The sequence below is a fragment of the Accipiter gentilis genome, chromosome 16, assembly GCF_929443795.1.
Source record: "Accipiter gentilis chromosome 16, bAccGen1.1, whole genome shotgun sequence".
Classification (NCBI taxonomy): Eukaryota; Metazoa; Chordata; class Aves; order Accipitriformes; family Accipitridae; genus Astur; species Astur gentilis.
Window position 1 is genome coordinate 4206018 of NC_064895.1, and position 24183 is coordinate 4230200.

Below are 24183 nucleotides of genomic sequence, written 5' to 3' on the forward strand. Positions count from 1 at the left end.
GCACAGGGTCAAAATAAACTCCAGAGGAAAGTGGTGATTTTTCCACGTGCGCCAGGAGCGCAGCTAGTAATTCTGCCTGCAGTCACCAGCTGGCATGGACACTGCCTGGTCAAAAGGGCAATGAATATTGCATGGCAGGGAAGAATCACCGTGCATGCTGATTGCTGTGGGTGCTGACACAAATGTGAATAATTCCTGGAGGATTTCACAAAATGTAAGTGTCTGTGTGGTGGCAAAATGTGACCAAGGTTAAGAGCGTGGGAGCATTCCTTTCCCAACGATGCTGGCATTTGTTCTCAGCTATTTGAAATACATGGAGCTAGATTTACAGGAGTAAAAATAAGAATCACAACAAACAGTTTGCAACAAAAATACAGCTTTATTTAATTTCAACATTTATATTATTTCTAAAGAAAATACGCGGTGTTATATTGGGCATCTCTTAAACCAGCAAGCACTTCACGAAATGGTATTTCAATATGGCACATTCATGTGTGTATCTCTGGGGTTAATTATGCTAGTACATAAGATTATCTCTTGAAAGAATATTTGATTGTTATTGCTGCTTTGCAATTAGCATACTGGAAGCAATTTTTGTTTCTTAAATGGTGCTTTAAATAACATTTGTGCCGTGGATTCCTTCTCAGTATAGAAACAGGCCTCAAAATACTCTATGGTTTTAGCTCTTGATCCTAATTCGGGGCTGCAAAAGAAGAGTTTTCATATGAACACAAGTTGCCAAAAATACAGATTAGTAAACTGTGTAACATGCACTGAGGTCACTTAGTTTTCCTAATTTGTACAACCTGATGATCTTGCTAACAAGTGTAACTCATAGTTTCACAGAAAAAAACCCCTAATGGTATATTCAGCCACCTTGCTTGTGCTATAGCTGTGAGAGAAGATGACAGCTGGCAGACCAAACCTACCTTGTGAGATGTTTGCCTGTCTTTGCAACAGCCGGAGGTAAACTGGTTTAGCACTTAAATTTCCATATAGCCGCAACTGTCCAGATCCTAAATGAAATCTCTCTCCCTGAAATTTGGACCCATTTCTTTTTCTTCTACTCTCAGGAAGGATGGAGAAGTGACTAATATCCCTTTACAACAGTCCATTATGAAGAGATATAAACTTCTGTGCCTCTACTCTGCCCTTATTTCTTTCCTTCTGTGTGAAGACACTGAAACCTTTACATCTTCTCTAAATCTCCCATTTGTTTCCCACATCCCGTGCAACTGATTCTTCACTAATACTGAACAAAGACGAGTAATTACCTCCATCATATTATAAGCACTCCCTTCCACATCTCCCTGGAATGACATTTTTCTTAAAAGCATCGCCTCTTCAACTCAGGTTCAGTTCGCGGTCCCCTGTAATCCTCAGGTTCTCTCCTGCAGTATTATTGTAATTCCTTTTCTGTCTGTGCTTTTCATATTTCTTTGTATATGTCTTCAATGAATTTTATCATATTGATTTCAAGCCATTCCTCTAATGTAAGGGACATTTTTGGAATTCGAATCCTGCTTTCCAAGCTGCTTGCAAGTCCTCCCAAACGGGCATTATCTGTAAATTTTGTAAGCTTACTGTCCGTGTGATTGAGCAAGTGATTAATGGCAATATTTGATAGTGCTAGAGCTAGAAGACAGCATTGTGGAAGCCTGTGTGAGATGTTCTCCCACTTTGACATCAAATGATTGTTCTCAGAGCCCAGCCAGCCTTCCAATCAGTTGCACATCTACATTATGTGAATTTAATTTAGTCTGTATCTGCTCTGCTTGCTTATGAATGTCCTGTGGGACTGGGCAGAAGGTACGCTGTATCAAACACATTCCCTATATCTGTTTTGCTGTCAAAGAAGGAAATGAGATCAACTTGATAGGATTTGTTTCTGACGTGTCCCTGTGCAAGTCCTCTTATCTCCTTACTATTCTCTAGATGCCTACAAATGGGTTGTTTAATATGTTATTCCAATGTCTTGGAAATGCTATTAGGGCTGACTTTTCTGTAATTCTTTAGATTCGCCTTTCCTCCTTTGTTAGATATGACATTGTGTTCACCTTTCTCCAGTTTTCTAGGAACTTATTCATCCTGCTAATCACTAGAGTTTGAGAAATTGCTTTGGTTAAGTATTTTAAGGATACGTTTCATTAGGCTGGGTCATCCTGAATACTCCAATTTACCTCAGTATTCCTTCAGGTGTTCTTTTGCTTTTCTCTCCATGATCCTACTCCCAAATTCTTAATAATAACTGAAATAAACTTTTCATCATAATTAACGGTTTTTGTGAAGACTGAAACAAACAAAAAAAGACATTGAACATTTCAGCCTTTTCTATACTACCTATTTCCTGATGTCCCTTGTGAAGTACTGTGTTATATCTGCTCTCAAGCATAGCACATTATTTGCAATATAGTATTGTTTAGCAAACCATTCATTTTAATGGTACTATGTGGTTATGCACACATATATAAAATAATATTCATCTTATTTCAATGACATTACTTCGCAATCTAATTCCAGACCATACCTTAATTTCTTCCAGCTCTTTGATTGCAGCCCACTTAAAATTAATTAAATTGTGACTTTATTTTGTGATGCTAAGAAGTGGAATTATTCTGCATTGGTAATTGTTAATAGAAAATCATTCAGCAAATATAGCCAGCTTATTATCCAAATGCTAAATTGTATAGCTAAAGTACCCTATCATCTTCTTAAACAAAACCATAAAAGTTTGTTAAAGTGACACTAAAGTAGTTACATATTCAAAGTGTGACTGTAATCAAGTCAGAAAAATAGTAATACTCACCACCATCATTAAACAGAACCTCTTTCATTGGCAACCTGTAAAATAAAGGGAAATAAAAGGTGAAAACAAAGTAGAGAGGAGAATAAAAATGGCAGTATATTAAGCAGGCACGGTTCTACAAACTGGTGGACAACTTCATACAGCACCTTGTTTTTTTAAAAACATTGGTTTCCTGCATTGTTAATTTATAACTATGCTTACTGAACTGGGGATGATTTTTTGTGCATCGGCATGTTTAAAGAAGTATACTGCACATAGTAAATTTCAACAGACAAGCATCACCCTGGCTAAATGACATTTCAGACTCATGTGGGGTTTCCATTCATTTTTTGGGACCACATCCTGAGAGAACAGAGCATGTGGCCAACCTTGCATTCACATGGCATGGATGTTGTTTTCCTCCACCTTAGCAAGGCTTTCAACACAGTCTCCTACAGTAACTTGGTACCCAACTCTGGGCTACAGAGTGGATGAATAACTGGCTGGACCACTGGTCTAAAAAGATAGTAGTCAACAGCTCAAAGTCTCTTTCCCAGGTGGCGTTCCAGAGGATGCGAGGGCGACATCTCCATCGGGGAGCTGGGTGGTAGGAGAGCCTACATGTCCAGGAATTCTGTGAATGTTACTAACTTGGTGGGGAGGGAGAGACTGATAGGCTGAGGGTACGGCTCCCATCCTGGAGAAATTTGCCAAGCTGGAGGAATGGGCTAGCAGGATGTTTGTGAACAAAGACAAATACAAAATCCTGCATCTGGTGGGGGACAAGGGGGGCAGGGGAAGTAAACAACCCCATGCAACAGTAGAGGCCAGTGGCTGACTGGCTTGGCAACAGCTCTGCAGAGAAGGACCTGAGGTCTGGTTGACACCAGACTGAACGTGGATCAGACTACCCTTGTTGTGATGAAGGATAACCTCATATACAGCTGCGCTAATTAGAGCATAGCCAGCAGGTTGAGGAAAGCTTTTATTCCCCTCTGCTGGGCACTAGTGAGGCTGCATCTGGAACATAGTTTCCATTTTTGAGCCCTCCCAATAGAAAAGATTTGCCAAGGAAACAGAAGAAACACAATGGAGGACCATCAGGATGGTTTCGAGCATCCCTTGATTTCTGGGAGAGGCATATGACATATGAGGGGAAGCTACAGGACTTGTTTAACCTGAAGGGTAGGCTAAAGGGTATCTCTTTTCCCTCTCCAGCTATTTAAGTGGGGTTTAGAGACAGCTCAGCTTTGCATGGTGAAAGGAAAAGAGGCAACAAGTGGGGAAATTTTAACTAGCCATAAGGAAAAATATTTTTTATTGTAAGAGTGGTCAAGCACTATAACTAATTTTTGTCTTATTATGTGATTCTAATTACTTATGCATTATTTAAATATTGTATAATAAAAAAAAAAGCCTTCTTCAAACTGCAACTGTGTTCTCACTGTATTCAGGGCAAGCTCTTTTCCTCTGAACTATTACACAGTACTCCTGCCATTATTTAAAGGGGACCAAATACAACAGCTGTTTCTTAAAGCCGAATAGAATTAGATTAAAATGACAGTTTAAATGACATACTGACATTTTGTACTTTATCTGTATCACATTTATATTACTACCCTTTCAGACTTTTTAATGTAAATTTACCATAAGTAATACATTTACAGTAATTCTTTTTATAGTGATCACATTAGAAATAAAATCCTATAAATGCACAAAATGCTTTTTCCTTGTTAATGCATGGTGAACTAATATGCCCTTTCATATCAGTAGGCTATAAGTGAAACTTCTTACTTAAAACAAGGAGATATCATTGAAGCTGGCCAAAAGTATTGCCCAAATACCCATTCCAAGTATAAATTTCCTGTTGTACATATAAAGTATTAAAAATTAAAATGTTTAAAGCATTGTTAAAGTATAAACTAAATAGAAAGCATGTCTGCTGATATTTAGAGGTTTTATTTGAGAATTTACAAATGTGCGTTGTTTGGACCTACCTTTCTATTTATAAGTAACAGAAGACTGGAGTTTACTGTTCCCTTTTAGTAGCCCATCCATTTTGGAGGTAAAAGAATTTGTCACAGCTAACATCTGAAATTCTTATTCCTTTAGTAAAAGCAATAGTTATTCCTACTTTTAATGCTCATTTGCAGGATCATTAAATTTTCAGTTAAATGAACTGTTAGGATGATATGGAGAGAGCCTAGGGCTGCAGTCCTCGGCTTGGTCAAAATAAACTGAGTAGTGAGACTATCGCTTTAGAGAAGTACTGTTCGGTGTGTTCCAAAATAATTTTGGAAGATCACAGGTCAGGTCAGAACAGTTCTCATTTTGAAGGTAAGTGGCATCAAGGGATTTTCTAATTTGCATCATCCGAGAGCCTTTTTTACATGTATTGCTATTGCTCTTTGCCTTATTACTTGCTGCTTTGATCTCTATGCTTAATCTCAGTCTGTGAAGCATTCTTTATGAATTGCCTAATGTCCCCTAGTTCATTAGATATTTCATAAATTCTGCAGATCAGCAGTGCTGCAAGTTACTCTGCCCCTGCGTCCCAAGGGTGGGAACAGAGGAGATGCTGACGGTGTCACGGTGTAGCACCCGCGTGCTCTGCAGCCTGGCTGGCTACGGAGCTGGTAGCGATGTTCTGCCATACCAATATAAACAAGTTCTCCACTGGCTGGAGGACAGGGCTGTAAATTGATGCAACACTGAAAGCAGAAAGTGAAGAGTGTGTCTGCGACGTGACAGGTGAGCCCGTGTTTTGTGTCTCCAACAAAAGCGCAAGACCAACACAGTCTTTTGCCCCAAAATGTCTGCGTGCAGAGAAGGACCTGTCCCAGCACCACGTGGAAGAAGGTGGTGCTGGAACAAAGAAGTTGACATTTGAGCAGGAGCAGCTTCCAATACAGTTCCCTCTAGTTTCTTTAGGTATCTCTCATACCCCTGTTCATGCTTTGACAGGGATCTTCTTTACAAGTCGAAAAGGTATTGAACAGAACGTGAGAAGTGGATCAATACAGAACATCTGACCACCAGCAGCAGCCTCTCCCAGGCTTTCAGGATAAGCTGGAGGAGAAGGGAGACTGTACCCTGCCCTCGTACCTTCCCACCAGAGACAGGGAAGGACAGGCCTCCGCTGCGGGCACAGCCCACGCTCATCCATCCCCGCTTCAACCTGGTCGTGATGTCAAGCAACTTTGAGGGGGGGGATTGCGTAAGCCCTGGGTTTTTCTTTGTAAATCCAGGGTACAATGACAGTTTCTTTAACTGGAGGAACATCAGTCTGCTCTGATAACGCCGTTTGGGTTGGAGCTTTGGTCTAATGTAAAAACCTTTACATAAATTCTTTAGTACAAGGACTCTTTCATAAAATGGGTGCCTTTTTCTTCTTATATGTAGAACCTATCAATGATTAATACTAATGTCGACCTCTAACCAGGAACACTCCTTAAGTAAATAAAGATTAAGAGCAATGTATAACAGAACTTTGGACCTCATTGACATTTTCACAGAATTTCAAATTTCAAGAACTTCTGCTATTAAAGTTGTTTAAAGTGGAGCATGGCAGATTGTTTCCCCTTGTAAAAAAAAGAGCTTCTTGTACTAAAACTCTCACAAATTTGCGCAAAAGACAGACAGTGAAATCCTGTCACCACTGAAGTCGATGGAATCAGCTTTTTCTCATGGCGTCTTTTTATGAATGTTGACCCTACAGATGCTATTATTATCTCAAATAATTGTTGCAGATCTTTTAGGAATAACAAACAGATAAGACAGAGTAACAGCTGCAGCAAAAGATTATATGAAGCTAAAGTAATTGTATAATAGACCTGGGATTTTGCAAGTCATATATGAATACGGGTAATGAGTACATACCTTTAGCACCTGCATGCAATGTCTTTTTGTGACTCTGCAGGTACACAGGCCCCGTGTTCTCTCTAAAGATTCTGTCTCAGTACAATTCTGAGAATGATTATAACATCATTCACACATCATAACCTGGGAAAACACTAGCTTTAGTTGAAAGAAGACAGTAGGTATCAGAAATTACTGGTATATCTCTTGGTTAGGTTTTAAAGGAGTATCCTTCAGATCTCTTCTGACTAAAAAGCACTGGCTGTAGAGAAGGATTTGACAAGGAGAAGAATGTCCCTCATTTTTTTTCCTGCTTTCACAGAGAAGTGACAGATCTGATTTGCTTCATGCTGTTACAGAATGAAGCTAAAGTTGCATGAAAAATAGATTGCTGTTCTTCTGAATACAAAGGTAACTCCTTCCCCCCCTCCCCCCCCAGTGAATACTTCACTTTGAGGAAAACAATACAAATTACTAAGTAGAAACTAGCAGCACCTTTCCTTCTTCCCCTCTCTCACTCCTTCCTAAAGGTCAAGGAGGTGCTTACATTTCACAGAGCATCTGCCTACCCATTCTTTTTTGGAACTGCATAAATCACACTGACTTTCTCTCACTGTGTTTTTAACTCTGAGGGAGGAACATTGCAGGAGAAGTTGTTAACTATGAGCCTATATGTAATTTTTGATAAAGAAGAGCATTTTGGTGAGGGCAGAGACTACAGGACAGAGATCTAAGGTCTTGTTACAGCAGCAAGAGTAATGTTGGGCTTATAACTTAGAATTTTTCCTAACCAGTTCAGCATCCAAATAGGACTTCACTGATAAAAAGGACATTTTAAATTAGGTGGAAACTTGTGGGTTATGTAAACTCATGAAGTGTAAATTCAGTATAAACAGTTCCTAGAGTCAGGATAGGTTCCTAAGTAAGAAGAAACAATATAGGTGCCTGAAAGATGTTGTGATTTTAAAAATCATCAACCAAGACCTACCTTATTTTTTTCAATGCACTGACAAGGGAAAGCAGCATAACGCGCAATTCTGAAGACCCAAGCACAGGAAAGGGAAAATGGTGAAAATGTGGTGGCTCTTCAGAGACAGCTCAACAGCAATATATCTCAAAGAACCCACCACCCTCAGGGCAGCTAAGAAGAGTTTGTTCTGAGCTGCTCCTGGCCCTATGTAGCTCTCCTGTCTGTCTCCAAGATAACACATATGTTGATCTCCTTCTGGGTGTCAGTGCTGTATACTTCCATCTCCAGCAACAGATCTCAAGGGAAACATGTGCCTTTGTTCAGTCCTTCTTGGCTGAGAATGAGCAAAGGGGGGTGGTCTCTAGATGTATTTGTGTCTTCCCTGCTACCCTCTAAACATGTAAAGACATTGCTCAGCCTCAACATGGCCAGGATGGTGTCCCCTGGTCACCTCCTCTTGCTAAAAATAAGATTAAAAATTGGAGGAAAAAAATTAGATAACACACCCTATACAAGTACTTTGAAAAGTTAATTGGAGAAGACTTTCTTTGATTTGTAATAAAGAAAACAGAAAATGTGTCATCTCTTGATGTTATTTCCTGACCAGTTTGTGGTGACCCTGACACAATTCTTCCTGCTGTATCTACCTATGGACTGGAGTCCACCTGTATAGTTATAGTCAGTTAAAAAATACACATTAGTGACAGGCCCCAGGGAACATGCACAAAAACACCGCTTGCTCAGCTGTACCAAATAGTATCTGACACTTTTTTTAACTTTAAAGCTACCTATTTGCCTCCAGCTAACATTATCGTAAGTAAGTGGTGAATGATCATCACCCAATACGATGTTAATCAAGGGAAACACAAAGAGTACTGATTTAACAGCCCAGATAAATCCTCTTCTTTCCAGCTGACAGTCTTTGATCTTTATAAATGCAACCACAATTTCATCAGAGATCTTTATTCTATAGGTCATGGTACATAGTTTTTGACTGTTGGAGAACATTCAAACTTTTTAATAAATTGGTTGATAGAAATTCTGTTCGAAGTGTTTGTTTAAAACACAAAGCAACTTTTAGAAGAGAGTGCTATATATTTTATCTGCTTTGGAACAGACTAAGTTGGTCTCTAACTAAAGGAATTTTACACTTTTGTTGTCATTGTCAATTTGGAACATGCTACAACCTCATGTTTTCAAGAATATCTCAGTCACAGTAGTCTGACTTTACTATGTCAATGAGATGCTTCACTTTCTGAACTGATCTTAATAATGCAACAGTTAAATTATGTGTCTTGTTTCTTAAAAGAGTTCTGTTCGAAAAGATCTGTCTTTCCATTAGATCTGCAAAGCTCTTCCTCAATGTGTAAATTGTAAAGAAGGATGAGACATGTGGATCTAGCTGTTTGCTTTCCTCTATCTCATTTTCAAATACAGGAAAATCATCTGCATCATCAGAGGCTGCATATATATATGTATATGCACACATACATACAGAGATTTATATATATATACACACACACAAATACACATATATACATGTGTGTATATATATACATATTTTAGAATGCCTGATGTAGTGCAAATCTGTTTCATCTCAACAGCAAATTTATCCTCAGAACTATTCAGTCCCTCTCACCACCCTCTAATGAAATATCTTTATTCAATAGTATTTCAGAAACTTTTCAGATGAGATGTAAAAAAACCAACCTATATCTGAGAAGCTCAGCAAGGTATTTGTTGTCTAACTTCACTTTTTGAAGGCATCTTGGGGCTTCCTTTGGCTAGATCCACAGCAGAAACCATAACAAGTGCTTTTGAGAAAACTAAGAAGTGGTTCCTGGGAGGCAGAGGAAAGGTGATTGATGGTGTAGAAACACGCAGAAAGGTCAAAGGCAAGGAAGAAGGGAGGAGGCTGGAAGGCTGTGGTGAAAATTCAAACAAAAAGAGATACGAAGTAGCTCTAAGTCCCTGACCCCCTGCACAGAGAGGCCAGGGGTGCACACGAGAATAAGAGGCTACGTTCATGTCTCATATACTCCTGGTGCAGAACAGCAGTCTCTTGATCCACCCAACAAGTGCGTTGTCTACTTTTTTCTTTCTTTCTTTCTTTTACTTTTTTTTAACCTTTTTTTTTCAGTGGAAACCGAGAAAAACAATGAGGATATATTGACAAGCTGTCAACAAAATCAGAATTCAGGCAAACCCTCTGCTTCTCTGAAGGCCTCTAAACAGGTGAAGGGCTTGACCTCAAAACTCCCTTAATATTTTTCAAAACAACAAGAAAGTTACTTATTTGGTAGCAATTATTAGCAAACATCCATTTCATTTATTTAAATGCTCATTTTCCTGCTTTTACGAAGACTAAAATCCAATTTTAAAATAATAAATTTTAAATAAACTGTGTTACAAAAATGTAATTATCATTCCTATCTATATTGTTAAACTCATTAAAAAACTTGTGAAATAATCGTGAGCACACATCTGGTGACCAAGAGAGGTCTCGGTAGTAAAAAAATTCATTCTTGTGTCATAAATGTACTCATATTGCTATTACTGGTAGTAAGTTATGCCTTCTTATGTGGATTTCTAAAATAATGTTGAAAATGTCCTTTAATTAAAGATGTTCTATTACATTCTAAAGCCTACAATAAAGAATATGGTAGTTAATTATATTACATATGTTTATTTCAACATTGAGGCTATAATTCAGCTTCATGTTCATGATCCTGTTGGAAAAAAAACTTGCCTGTGCCAGCAGAACTTTTTTAATTTTTATATACTCTGTCTCAACAGAAAATTGATGATGTGTAGCAGAGCGCTTCAGCTCTCACTGAATGAATTATCTAGGGTGGTAACCACTATGGTCCTAGAGTTTAGATATGTAAAAGTAGTAGGGAACTGGCCACTGAATTTAGACTTCAAGATTTGTGTCCTTCTTCAAAGTCAAATAAAACTGGCACTGGATTCTGATACTGGGCAAACTTGCATTATGTGTTGTTTTATGTTTTCCTGACAGTCCTTTATGAAATTCTCAATAACTAATTATCCTAAGTGCTTGTGGTAGTTGCTGTATCTGGTATTTAAAACAGAAACTATACCAGTAACTGCAAATTGTGGAATGCGTGATTTAAATGGGGCTAACTGCACAATTTAACACATCCCGCTCGCTAACGTCCCAACAGCACATATCAGGAACCTAAAGTGCAAATGTTAGTGTTACTCCAAATTCACATAAGCAACACAGTCTGAAAAACAACTCTGTTGGGTCTTTTTTCCTTCGTTAATCATTAAGAATAATTAATGCTTATCTGGTCTGTGCACTGGACAAAAGCAGATTTGGCAGCTCAGCACATTTTTGCTGATGAAGTCTCCACAATCTACACAAATAAAAGATAAAGCTAGCATGCAAATGGTTAAACCCATTAAATATCAACTGATTACCTCCTTATAGCTGAGTGTTTCATTTTCTGGAATAGGCACTATGGGATGACTGGGCTGCTGAGCCAAGATATCACAGGTCGGAGAGAGCATGAGGTTAAAAAACAGGAAAAAGAAATCCATTATCAATTCAATTTCTATATAAAATATTACTGAAGTTTAATAATGAAGGCCAATACCCTCAGTCATGCAAAGGATAGCAAGGCAATGAGATCCCATCTGCGTTCAACAGGCTCCCCGTTGAACAAGCTCTCTCTTACTACTCTGTGTCTGTCTGTATGAAAATCTATTTCAAAGTATGGCCTGTTTTCTGTTATATCATATTCCCATAATCAAAAGACCGGGGAAGGTATAAACCACTTTCCAATTTGAAAGAGGCATCTCAAGTAAAAATCACAGCAAGGGCACCTGCTTTATAATACATTTAGTATGAGATAATGGACATAAATGTGTTTAAAACTGTAACTGTATTTCTGTCACTTTGAAGATCTGTCTTCTTCATTCTCCTCCAAAAGAGCTCTCCTTAATCTTAAATTTCATAGACATAAATCATACAAACATTTAACTAAAAAATGCTGTATAACATTAATTAGTATGTGCAGAAAGGAGTTTTAGATCTCAGTAATTATCAGTGTTTTCACTATTATATGACTTGCATCTGAGTACTGAAGTTCAATGGATGTGACTCAAGTGAAGAACCATACCAATTTCAATAAGGTTTTCATTAGAATACAGGTAAATAGATAAGCTGGAGCTTATAAATGCAATGTTAAGATCATAAGCTTGTGAGGTTTTCTTATACAGTGACACAGAGACATCCTCTTTAGAGCAAAGGTTGTTGAAAGTGTTAGGGTTTGGGTATTTTATAATTGTACAAAAACAAGGTTGGAAGGCATTACTTTGTTTGGTAGTTAGACCAAATAGTAAATTAACAAATTATGTGTTGCTTAAAAAAATATTGCTCTTACCCTAAGAAAATTAATTTTGAAACTGCTTTTTGAGAAGCAAAACTGATCTGCTAAACTGGCGGTATAAACAAAGAAGGATACTGAAGTGGAATATACTCTAGTTTTCTGCAATTACCTTATGGGTCTACTATGTATTGCTCTCCCTCTTTGTGAATTTGCCCCAATTCATTTTCAGGGAAGCAGGAATCGACTCCAGCAACAACAGCAGCAGTTACAGAAGCTTTGAACCACGTAATTTTTTTTTTTCTTTTTTTTTTCAAAAATAAAAAGGCAAGTGAATAACTTTAGGCAATAAGTTTCTTTCTTTCTTCAGTAAATTTAGACGAGGGAATAATTTTAGGCAAAGGCAGGGTAAGGAAGGGGTAAGGAGCCTAGATCCTCTCAGCGGCAGCATCCCTCCCTCTGCCGCACACCTGGATCCGGATTTCGGCCAGAACAGCTGCCGAGGCAGCCCCTAGACCTCCCAGCACCCTGACAGCTCTTCAGACCAGATCCAGGAGGTGTTTGATGCCCTACGGGGGAGACACAAGTCCCGTTTCCAAACCCAGCATCCTGCAGCTACCAAGGGTGGGCAATCCTTGGCGATGCACAGGTACAAAGTTCTAGCAAAACCTGCATTACCTTGGCAAGCTTATACCATTGAAATAAACCCTAGAGTTGAGTTATCTATTGCCTCACTAGAATATCGCATGTCTGTATTCCAGGCAAAGTAAGAAGGGTCAATCACAAAGAGAAGAGGGAAAGTATCGATCACTTTCCGACGTGCAGCTAAGCTCTCTGAGAAGAATTGTCCACTGCTTGCAAGAAAGAAAAGCTCCCTAGTGAGGCAGCAATCCAAGAATGCAACAGCTCTTTTTCTCAAATTACACAGAGAGCAAATCAATGAAAAATGCACTTTTATTGTGTTATCTCATCCTGGCCTTTCTTGCTAGTATTCATTGCATACCGTGTTAACCTGAAATGCCTCCATGAGTTGTGATTCTGCCTTAGCTTGTTCCTTGAGTATGAGGTCTCAAGTCCTTCTTTAGACCTGACAAAAGCAATGATCTTTTTTGTCCAAGAAATATATTTGCTTCCTTTATTTTGGTAGCATCCTCTTTTCGAACTAAAGAGCCAACATCTGTAACAGTCTCCGTAAAGAGGGAAAATTATGTGTATTATGTGTAGTTTTAACAGACGGAGACTGTTAACATTGATTATTTTGGAAAGGCTTAATTGAAAGAAAAAAGTGAGAGGCAAACAAGGTCTTTACTGATTAATAATGGAGGAAAAAAAATTAATAGAGCCTTAAGACTTGGAGAAAAACTGAACAATATACAGTTCTCTGTTTTCACAAGGCTTCTCTGACATAAAATCCCTGACGTTATCATAGAAGAGTCTGTACATTCTACTAGTCAGGTCTGGAGACCTGATTTTGCCATGACAGGGGATCTAGTCTTAAGGAATTCACATATGGCTACATTTGTAAAGAACTTTAAGCAGTACTTTCGTGAATATGGAGCACATAAGCCAAGTGCTGCATCCTTCCTGCTGAAATAAAGCGTAGGTTTGCAGGTCCCTGAGGGGAGGGTGTTGGGTTTTTCCCTGGAATTGAACAGCTCTGCCTCTGCCAGCTGCAAAGTTGCTGAGCTCCTTGGCCTGGAGGACTTCATGCTAACGAGCTGGACGCCGTTGTCTGTGTTTTTTCCATCGAGCGTCAATGTGTCAGCCTTGCAGTGCAAAAGGTTCGGTGCCTGTCCTGCCAGAGTTTAACCAAGAGGCTACAGAGTCTTATTGTTTCCTCCCTGATTTTTTTCTTACAAATAGGATTTTTGTGTTTTCAAATGCGCACCACACCAGTCCCACATCAGGATGGAACTTGCTGTCCCAGTGCACTTGCTTTCTGCAGCTCCGTGGGTAAGGACCGGACGTTTTTAGAAGATAGAGGAGTTTGAACCTCTGCAGGGTGAGATGAGCACTACAATCAGGTTTCTCACTGGCTGGGCAAGCACTACGGGAGGGCATTGGCATCTCCACGTTGCCTTCTCTGCATGGTGGTCAGCCCAGGGTGTTCGAAGGACACTTAACGGGACAAATAGCCTACCTGATTAAACTCAGCCTTCTATCTGAATCCCAGTACAACTGACGGCCCTAAGAACAGGGGAAAGATCCTCACAGAGTATGGTCCTCTCTGCAAAGATGAGCTGTCAACATCCGAGTACCAGACAGACAACTTAAAGGTACCAGAATGCAGAGTAGGTAGAATGAGGTGGGATTAACCCTTCCTCGCCAGCCTTTGTGTGATTATCATACCTCAGGGTCATATAGGAATGTGCCTGTGTCCACAAGATCTGAAGTGTGAATGCAGCTTGGACTGTGTACTTTTTACGGGTGAGTTGTTTTAGTGAGACTGGATTAAGCTCTGTCACTGGCATTCTTTCATCTCGAAGCAGCTGGCAAGAAGGCCTATTTTCTTCTACAAATGTAAAAGGACTGTGTCTGTTGATGGTGGAAGATGACAATATTGCTTTTATAATTCCTATTCTTGTTTCCTTTGCCAGTTAAATTCTGCATTACTCTTACAAGTTAATTAATAATTCGTAACTTTTCTAAATGTCACTCAGTTTTCTGGTAATGTGACATTTTCTTTATTATTTCTAAGAACCGTGAAAGAGCAAACTAGACAAATCTGTATTTGTGGCTGCAAAAATTTTACTGAGGAGAGCAGAATATCCTGACAATATATAAGTATTTGCAGCATGTAAGTTCAAAGGGAAATTATGTACCTGGCCAAAAGAACCTCTTACAGACTCAGTCAAGGCTTAGAAGAGATGTGGTTATATAACATCTTAGTTAGACCTTTGTTCATTTAGCTCTGTAGAGTAATCAGCAAGGCATATTTGCCTTCAAAAGGTCAGTTTATCTTTATTGTGCTATGAATCACAGCTGCCTCTGAACTAATATAAAGCTTTCTGAGGTGTTCTCAGTGTAAGACCTTTCTCATAAATCTAAGTCGCTCTCTAGAGGGTCTGTAACCTTTGCTAATTGAGACATGGGTTTAAAACTCTTTGGAACCTGTGAGAGATAATGTGCATAACAAAAAAATACAAATGTTTCAACTATAGTAACCAGAGAACATTCACATATACGCTATTCTTTCAAACTACTCTGTTAAGTCTTTAATCCACTTTGAACATAAATTAGGTACTCTAGACTTTGAAGAAACATAGAGTCATTCCTTCACAATGTGAAAAATTACTAACTTCTCAAAGACCAAAAATGTTTATTTATACATGCATAACAAGCAACCTTTTTTTATAAAACAATTTTATAGATAACCACTTTTTCTGAGTACAAGAACGTGAAATCTAGGGTACCAGTAAATGGTAAAACACCCACAGCAGCAGAGCAAGGACTACCTTCAACTAAAGGGAGAGAAAATACATAACATAAAGGGACAATTTATAATTATGATGTCTATAGTCTCTCTGAAATGACACAGTATAAAATCCATTTCAAAGATTCAGTCAATCCTTTTGCACCTTTCACCTCTCGATAAAAGGAAATGTGAAGTAGAAATGGTGATCACAACAAAGATTTATAATGTGCCTTCAGCCACGTATGAAGTCGAACATCCTGACTGGCCTGCAAATCATTATTATACACTCCTGTACCTGTGCACTTTTAACTTGAAGGTTCCGAATCTCTCTCCAGATACTGATACCTGCACAAGAGGGACAACTCGGATGCAGACAGTGTTCCCTGACCGGTTCTCACAGGACACAGGCTTGGAGAGCACCAGAGTGGGCTAAGACTGAAGGATTTGTATCTGAACACCAGAGGCTGGAGGAGTTACAGGGCTTAGCAGGAGGGAATTCCTTATCTCTAAGTGGAGCTGGAGAGAGGGAGATGCACGCAAGCCCAGCAGTGCATCGATTTTTCTTGGGATGCCTTTTCCCAGGCCAAGTTTAATATCTCATGCAGGGCTAGTCTACGATGGAATTGGCTAAGGATTTTCTGCCAAATTTTTTTTTTTTTCAGTGAAAAATACTAGCAACAGGAGAATGAAGCTTTCTGCGAAACATTTTGGTGTCTCTTGCAAACTCTCACTAGTCCCTTAGAAAATTAAAATTAAGTGTTTAATCATAAGAAATCCCACACCTCTCTGAAATACTGTGTTTTATGGCCTGGATGTTTTGCTTTGGATCACTTCCATAAAATATTAAAATGTATTTCGCCGCTAGTGCACTTTGTGGAAATCATGATAAGAGCTTCTATTTTCTTCTGTGGGCTAATCAAGCTCTGCAGTTCCTCACAGAGCTAATTATGGGAGCTGGTGACCAGCAAGGGTACGAGGCCCGTAACAAAGACTTGAGGCATGAGAACCACAACCTACACACCTATAGATTAAGGCAGCAAAGGAGACAAACATCTTCTAATCACATGGATTAGATCTAGCTGTTTTGAGTTAGTTCATATAACCCAAATGATGCATATTGATTTCTGTAGTATTTAAATGTTTTCAAATTTACATCTGTATTGGAAAGAAAATTTCAGAATTTCCAACAACACAAGTGTTTGAAATTTCCTTCAGCATATCGACTGTGAACTATTCATGGACTTACAGAAATCGAGTCATTGCTTAGAAGAGACGATGCTTCCCTGCCCCATGAAGGGGCTCATTGCTCATTGACTGCTAGCAGCCAAAGAACTTGAACTGCTTTCCAGGTGAGTGTGAAATGAAATGGATTAAATATTCAGAGCTGACCTTCCCCCCACATATTTTCTTCCCAGATTAGCTGCAAAACTGAATAAACCCTGTTTTCTGAGTAAGCTTCTCATGCAACAAGGATCTTTGACCTTAGCTACTTTAAATCCAAACCACAAACTTTGACTGAATTTTGAAGAGTATACGTGTGTAACTGTCACCTACTATATTAAATTTGTATTAAGATCCTATTCTGCCTATCATACAAGTACTAAAATAATAGCCACTGTTTAATTAAGAAAAATAGAAAGCTAGTACTGTAATTTACAGTTTATCATATATGACCTCTTCATCAAAGTTTAGAACAGTTTGCCAAAAAGAAAAAAAAACACTAATGCCCTGAATTTCATGTTTGTAACATAGGTAAATACTGGCTTCTTTAAATAAAGCTCTAAGTACATACTTGGAATTTCATCAGAACTAACTATACTTTATACATTTTTCTAACATAACTGGAAGTGGAGTTAATTAAGGCCATATTTCAGCGTACACATTATATCAATACCTGCAATAAAAGTTAAGTGAATTCTAATTGTGCCAACTTGTCCTTTAAAATGTAGAGTTGCCAAAGGTTTATCAGCTCACTGTAACTTTTCTTTGATACCTCAGAAGAGTTTTTTTACAATCTAAGAGAGCAGCAGGAAATTGCCTGGAAACCTCTGTGTTCAATGAGGTCTAAGATACAAATTTCTCTATAGCTCTGGGTGTTTTAGGATAGTTTCCATTAATTAAGATTTTTTTTTTCCTTCACACTTTGTTTTCTCACTGTCTTCAATAAAAAGTGTACAAGTATCATTTTTGTTTCTCACACAGGTTACATGTCCACCAAATCTTGTTTGATATTTTTCACTCAATAGTATATTTCTGCTTTTGCCATTAATAACAACCTTTACCTCTGAGTGGATTCTGTTCTTTGTAATTTTGTCTTTTGTTTTTATTACTACGTTACAAGCAAAGACATGTCCCCATGTAGTTCCCATTTGCCAAATCGTTTAATGGAGGTTATTTTTTGACATTCCCATTTTCTATGGTTTCAAATTCCCCTAGAAATGGAGTCATATCCAGTCCAAATCCAGTCATGGATCAGGATCCTAGCATCAGAAGCAGCCTCTGAGCTATGGCAAGCTAGCCCCCATCACCATGGGATATCTCAGAGAATCCCCTTCACAAACCAACAGAGACATTAGAAGCAGATATTAGCAGTGTTGTAGTATTTGGGCTGTTGTGTTTCCTTTGTTTTTTTTAAGATGTGTGTTCACATATTAGTCTGAAGATACAGAAGGCTAAGATAAAGACATCTCAGAAATGAGTTGTTAGCTAGGGCCAGAATTTCTGTTCTATTTGATGTATTAAAAATGTCTGCCTGTAATCCACTAGTCTACATGAAGTCATCCTAGAAAGCTAAGCATAACTGAACCCAAGTTTTATATTATGGAGAGACTTCTAAGAATGAAGACAAAACATTTTAAAGCACTTTTTGTTGCTTGAGACTGGTTTAAGATATTCCAGCAGAGACAGCCTGTATAAAGAAAGCAGCAGCAGTGGCTGTAAGTATGTTCCAAGAGGAAACTTGGACCCTTCTGGGCACAGCGTTCGCTGGGAAGCACATTTTAGTTTCTAAGTATGGAAAGTGCCTGCTGGGGTTTGATCCTACCACGTTCAAGAAAACAAATTCTTGTGTTTTTTCCTGTTTTCTAAATGAACAGAAGTACAAACCAAAGAAATACCAGGGTTCTACCATCCACAGCTTCTCCTAGGGGAAATAAGACAGAAAGGCTCTCAAAATTGCATAACTAGCCAGGCCAAAAGGAGTGATACAGTAATCAATTCCTTTTTCTCCTTTGGAAGAGCTGTCTCTACAGGAGTGGGTAGCAGAGTTCTTTCTAGGCAGTGCCAGATTCGAGACATCTCCATGTTAAGTGCATGTTGCTGTGTCTCCTGTTGAGCCTAAGCTACCTTCATGTCCTGTTGCTAATTTGATGACTTCGAAGAAAGCAATTGATTACCAAGTTATGATCCTTCTAAAGTTCTTTAGGAGAAATGCCTTTCTTTGGAGATGAGCTGAGCAAGAACTCCAGAGGCATTTTCTGCAGGCATTATCAAACCAAGTCCAAAGTGATATAAATGTCATCTAAGTATGATATGATTAAAATAGCTCGCTGAGCCCAAGCAATGCCATAAAAGCATATACAAAGGAGACACAACAATATTAAGCATTAGTATTTTCCCAACAAAGAGCTCCAATTTGTAGCACAGCACTAATGAACTGCCTTGTTTGCCTCTGATTTGTTTTTCTGTACTAAAGCAATTGTTCTGGATCACAGAGTGCAGAAGGTTGATCAACCATAATACAGCTACACAAGTAGAGCATTTAAATATCAAAGTTCAAAAGCAAGAAAAAAACTCTCTTCTAGAAATAAAAGCAGCTGGGATGATTTCTGGGACAAAAGTGCTTTTCCATGGCAACCTTGAAAACCTGCCGCATTCATCGAACGTCAATTCCCACTATGCTACTATTAATCAAATACGAACTCCAATGAGTAGGAGAGTGGATGGTGAGGTAAACACCACTGATTTAATTTAAAAAAATAATAAAGATTCCCTTTAAATATTCTGCTTACTTAGGAGCCTGCCGACCTGCAAGTGATTATGGAAGGCTGACAATTCCAACACAACACTTAATGATTTCAAGAAAACTCCATTTAGCTCCAGGAAAAAAATTAAATTGGCTTGAGCCCAAAGTTGGGTATTAAATAAAACTTGTCCTCTGCAGTCTTGGACCTTTACTCTTAAAAGTAATGTCTGAACAGAAAGGGTAGGTTTTTAACATTTCTCATACCTCTTGCAAAAAGCCAGTTCCCTCCAATCCATTTTCAAGGCTGTGCTGCTAAATATTGAACCGACAGGGAGATTTTCACAGGGATGTACATGAATGATGTGCTCAGCCCTTGCTGACAGAAAGAAAAGGCGGTCTGAAAGTCAATAGGGACCAAGAGGCAGTCCCCAGCTGAGGGAGCTACACCCGCTCATCCCCTGCCTCTTCATTCCTTTCTCCTTCCAAACGATGGACAGTTTCCCAAAATCTAATACAAATATGTAAAATGTAAATATCTGACAGATATTTACATCGATTGTGCCTCCACGTGAATCATAGAATCATAGAACAGCCCGGGCTGGAGTGGTCCAACCTGTTGTAGGAAAGGGACCCTAGCTGAGATTATCTAGCACCCTGTCCAAACACATCTTGAAACTCCAGTGATGGCGGCTCCACCACATCCCTGGGGAGGTTGTTCCAGTGACTGATTGTTCACGCTGTAAAAAAATTCTTTCACATAAAAATGAAACCTCTCCCAGTGCAAGTTGTACCCATTGTCCCTTGTCTTCTCCACGTGGCTCCCTGTGAAGAAAGAGCCTCCTTCCTCGTTGTAGCCACCCTTTAAGACAGTGATGAGGTCTCCCCTGAACCTTCTCTTCTCCAGGGGAAGACCTAACTCCTTCAGTCTTTCCTCATAAGGCAAAGTTCTCCAGCCCTTTGACCATCTTCACGACCCTCCTTTGGACTCTCGCCAGTCTGTCGGTACCTTTTTTTTGAATGGCAGGGACGAGAACTGGACACAGTACTCCAGGTGCAGAGTTGTGCTCTTCCACCCTACATAGTCCTCTATTAAAGGCTGGAGGGATTCTCAGCAGAAGCACTCTTCGGAGTTAACCACAGAGCTAAATGTTACCTCAGGCTCTCCATCACTGCAATAGTTGCACTCAGGTCCACATTCCTGAGCTGTTTTATTCCAATCAAAAGGAAAAGGAACTTTTTTTTTATAATAAAAAGTTCAACTCGTATAATTACTCAAGACCAAGGAGTGTAAATAAGAGCAGCAGCGCCTGGTGCCTGGGGAGCACAGTGGGGACGGAGATGACAAGGCTGAAGAAAACAGAATCAGCTCACTTGAATGGGCAACATTTCTATTTCAGAAGCAGCCTGTGCACAGATGAGAGGAGCCTTCTCTGCTCTTCTCCAAGCAGAAGGACAGAGACAGTATCTTGGTTCCCGCTGCCTCCTCCCATCAAAGCTAAAACCACCTTGGGAAATGATCTGGGGCACAGCTTATGGATTTCATCACTCTGAGCAGCTATAACCTACAAAACCTGCCAGGTCTATCTTTCAGCTTCATCTCTATAACTCCATCAGCTGTGAAGATTCAGGTACTTGGTGGAGCTTCAAACAAAACCAGGCTGGCACTGGGTCCAGTCTGCCTAAACACCACCACCGTGTCCTTTCAATAAAGCATTTCAGATAGAGACAGCTGTTATTTTCTTATGCCCTGAGCCAACAAATGAAATGATACTGGGTTTAGGAGCTCACCACATCTAGTCTCCCTAATACAAGACAGAGGTGATCATTCTGTTTTTTCCCATATCCCATTTCCCATTTCTGAGAGAACACTTGTTCAAATAATTTTTTAATGAAAGTGCGGGTGAAGAGGAGCAACTCCATTCACTGGCACATCCTGTCTGTTCTCAATAATGTATTGACAATGTATTTTCAATGATTGTAAGAATTTATGGCAGCAGGTTTTGCCCTCTAGTGGAACGTGAAGCAAAATACAACATATAGTTAGAAATGTAACATATGTAGAGATGAACCATGTGGACACTGACCATGTGTTTACTGGATGGCTGAAGAGACAGCAAGCGAGTCACCCCAAGGGATGAGGAGTGGAGAGGGGGACCTCCAGGGAATTTACAGCGATGACAGTTCAGGTTTAGTAGAGAATGGAAAGAAATTCCCATGATATCAGGATGTTGTTTCTACACCTGATACTGTGTCTACTGTACTGTGTTTTCTGTTACTTCTATTATTTATGACCAAAAAAATATATAATCATAGAAACATAGAATCGTTTAGGTTGGAAAAGACCTTTAAGATCATCGAGTCCAACAAATCATGTCTTATTAAAAACTTGAATAGCTTAGACTGTAGTTGGGTGGCACAGAAGACAGGGTTATTCTGAGAAATAGCAGGCAAATATTGTCAGGGGTTTTATCAACATATATTGACTCAAATGTTAAATATTGATCATGTGAATAAGATCAAAATTAATCTTCCTTTGGTTATCAAAGAATGTTAATACTATAGACCAAAACAGAAATGTTAAAAAAAATTAAGTGGTGAATATTTACTTCTTGTGTAAATAAACCTCTGTTTGTATTAAACTAGCCCAATATTGACATTTGATTATTCTGTTTCCCAAAGTATTGGGCCAAACCTACCTAGAGAGTGACATCAGTTCAGAAATACAATAAATTTTACTAAAGGTATTTACTAGCACTACCAGTAATGCTTAAAAATCTTACCTACCTCTGACAATTGAGTTGTCTTATTTTATATCAGTTACCCTTATCTTCATTGGCTAAGACTTTAAAATTATTGCAAATAATTCAATTATTACAATTATTTTAAACACTAGGAAACAATCAATGGTAAATTGAGTTATACTGAAAATTCTCCAAAGAAGTCTCAAAAAAGATACTCCTCTCAACAATCTTTGTCATTCTCACCAATTCTGCTTCAGAAGACCTAACTATTAATTTTTTTTTGTACTAATCAAGGTTAACATCATAGATTCCCATGGATTTTCACTAAATCTCATGGAATGGAAGAAAGAACTTGCTACATTAACTAAATTAAGGGATGCATTTGGAGAAACACAAGCATGGTCATTGCATGTGGTCTTGACAAATGTCAGGAGCCTATTTCACCTACACAATGAGAGGGATGGCAGTGGGAAGTCAACCAGAAGCCCAAATGTGTGAACTTTTTTGCTTAAATAGTCACAGCGGTCAGTACTAGGGCCTCATCTAAAGCACAGCCCTCTCAATTAGCTCCCTGATGACATAACCATTCAAAATGGTGCTGCAGAAGTATTTGAAGTAAAATTAAAGGACCCTTTGAGCTTTCCTTTGATAGAATACAGCACTCTTCAGTGACTTTTAGGCTATGGATGGTGCTGCTCAACCCTGGAAAGTTGCAGACTTAAACAGAGAGTCAGAGTTCAATATGGAAATTACAATATATAAAATATATAATATATATAAAAAATATAAAAATAAAATAAAAACTGTTTGAAGATGTGTGAAACTTACAGAACAATCATGTGAAATACCTTTGCTAATAGTGGACAGTAAAAAATGACCCAAATAAGAAAGCAAATTTATGTTATACAGGGAAATGGAAGAAATCAAAGAGATGATGTAGCTCTTGTATTTACGTTGTACAGGAAGAACGTCTTAACATCAGAGAGGTGTGGCTGCATTTATCAGTTTGCAAAGCTCACAAAGGTTGCTTAGAATGACAAAAGTTCCTCGAGATAAAAAATTGTGGATGAAGAGGCCTCATAACCATCACCACATGCGTGGAATGCAAATACACAGTCTGGGCTGTTCTATGACCTCTGCATTCAAGAGAAGAGTTGTGGGTGCACAGTGCTATGGGAAATCAGAGCAGCAGGAAAATTTCCCTATTTCAGCAATTATTCAGCAAGAAAATCCCTGTCTGAGAAAACAGCTAACATGATATAACAAAAAATTACACTATCTTTATTTTCTTCAGACAACTCTTCCCTGCCTTATTCACCTTCCTATAGAATTTTCTGAGTTTCTAGCAGTCTTTCCAGTAGCAATAGCAAATACTCATTTTCATTATAAGAACTGGCTTCAGTGGTCGTATGAACTGTTTGTTCATGTGAATGCCCTGCAATGAACCAGGGAACTTGTCAAAAAATAGGTGATCCTAAAATCATTGCTGCCTAAATAAACATGTCAGCCCAGCTTAGTAAAAATTGGAACAGAACAAAACCCAGTCTAGCAGATGTGAAAAGGTGCTTTTGTTCAGGATGCCTCAAAGACAGAATGGAAGGTTGGTTTTAGTTTTAGTTTTAGTCTTAGTCCATCATAATAAGTGGGTAAAATGGTAAATTCTATAAACCCCACAGGATGGAGGGGCCAACTTCAGACGATATTGACATTGCCTATTAACCTAAGTTATGTTTCTAGTCAATGGGGAGAAAAAGGTGTTTCCAGGCATTTCTTCAGAGTCTGACAGCCGACCAACATACATTCTCTGCAGAGGTGATACTTGTCTCCACAGCAGTCTTGGCTCCCAATGTGCCTGAAACTAGTAATGCGTATTTCACATTGGTCCTTCCCCTGATGAGGAAACCATGATGTAGCCTAAAGAAACAGAAACTAAGGCCTGTGTTTTAACCTCTTGCATCCCAAATAAATCACACTGTACATCTTGGAGTGGGATTATCTCTCCTGGAATCAAGGTTTGAGCATTTGCAGCCAGATTTTGAGTTAGAAAAAGAGGACATGGGAGGGATGCATCTGAGGGGTCCAAACAGCATCTTCTACA

General features: G+C 38.9%; 1 protein-coding gene across 1 annotated transcript in view; it reads right to left on the reverse strand.

Annotated features, from left to right (window-relative positions):
* Nucleotides 1-359: 359 nt before the first annotated feature.
* The window catches only part of MLIP (muscular LMNA interacting protein), a 113038-nt gene continuing 89214 nt past the window's right edge, over nucleotides 360-24183 (reverse strand). Inside the window, exons 13-15 of the mRNA XM_049819363.1 lie at nucleotides 11058-11111; nucleotides 2807-2841; nucleotides 360-703 (exon numbers count right to left, since the gene is read on the reverse strand). Coding sequence (XP_049675320.1) covers nucleotides 2815-2841; nucleotides 11058-11111 — 81 coding nt within the window. The 3' untranslated portion in view covers nucleotides 360-703; nucleotides 2807-2814. The remainder of the gene's footprint in view (nucleotides 704-2806; nucleotides 2842-11057; nucleotides 11112-24183) is intronic.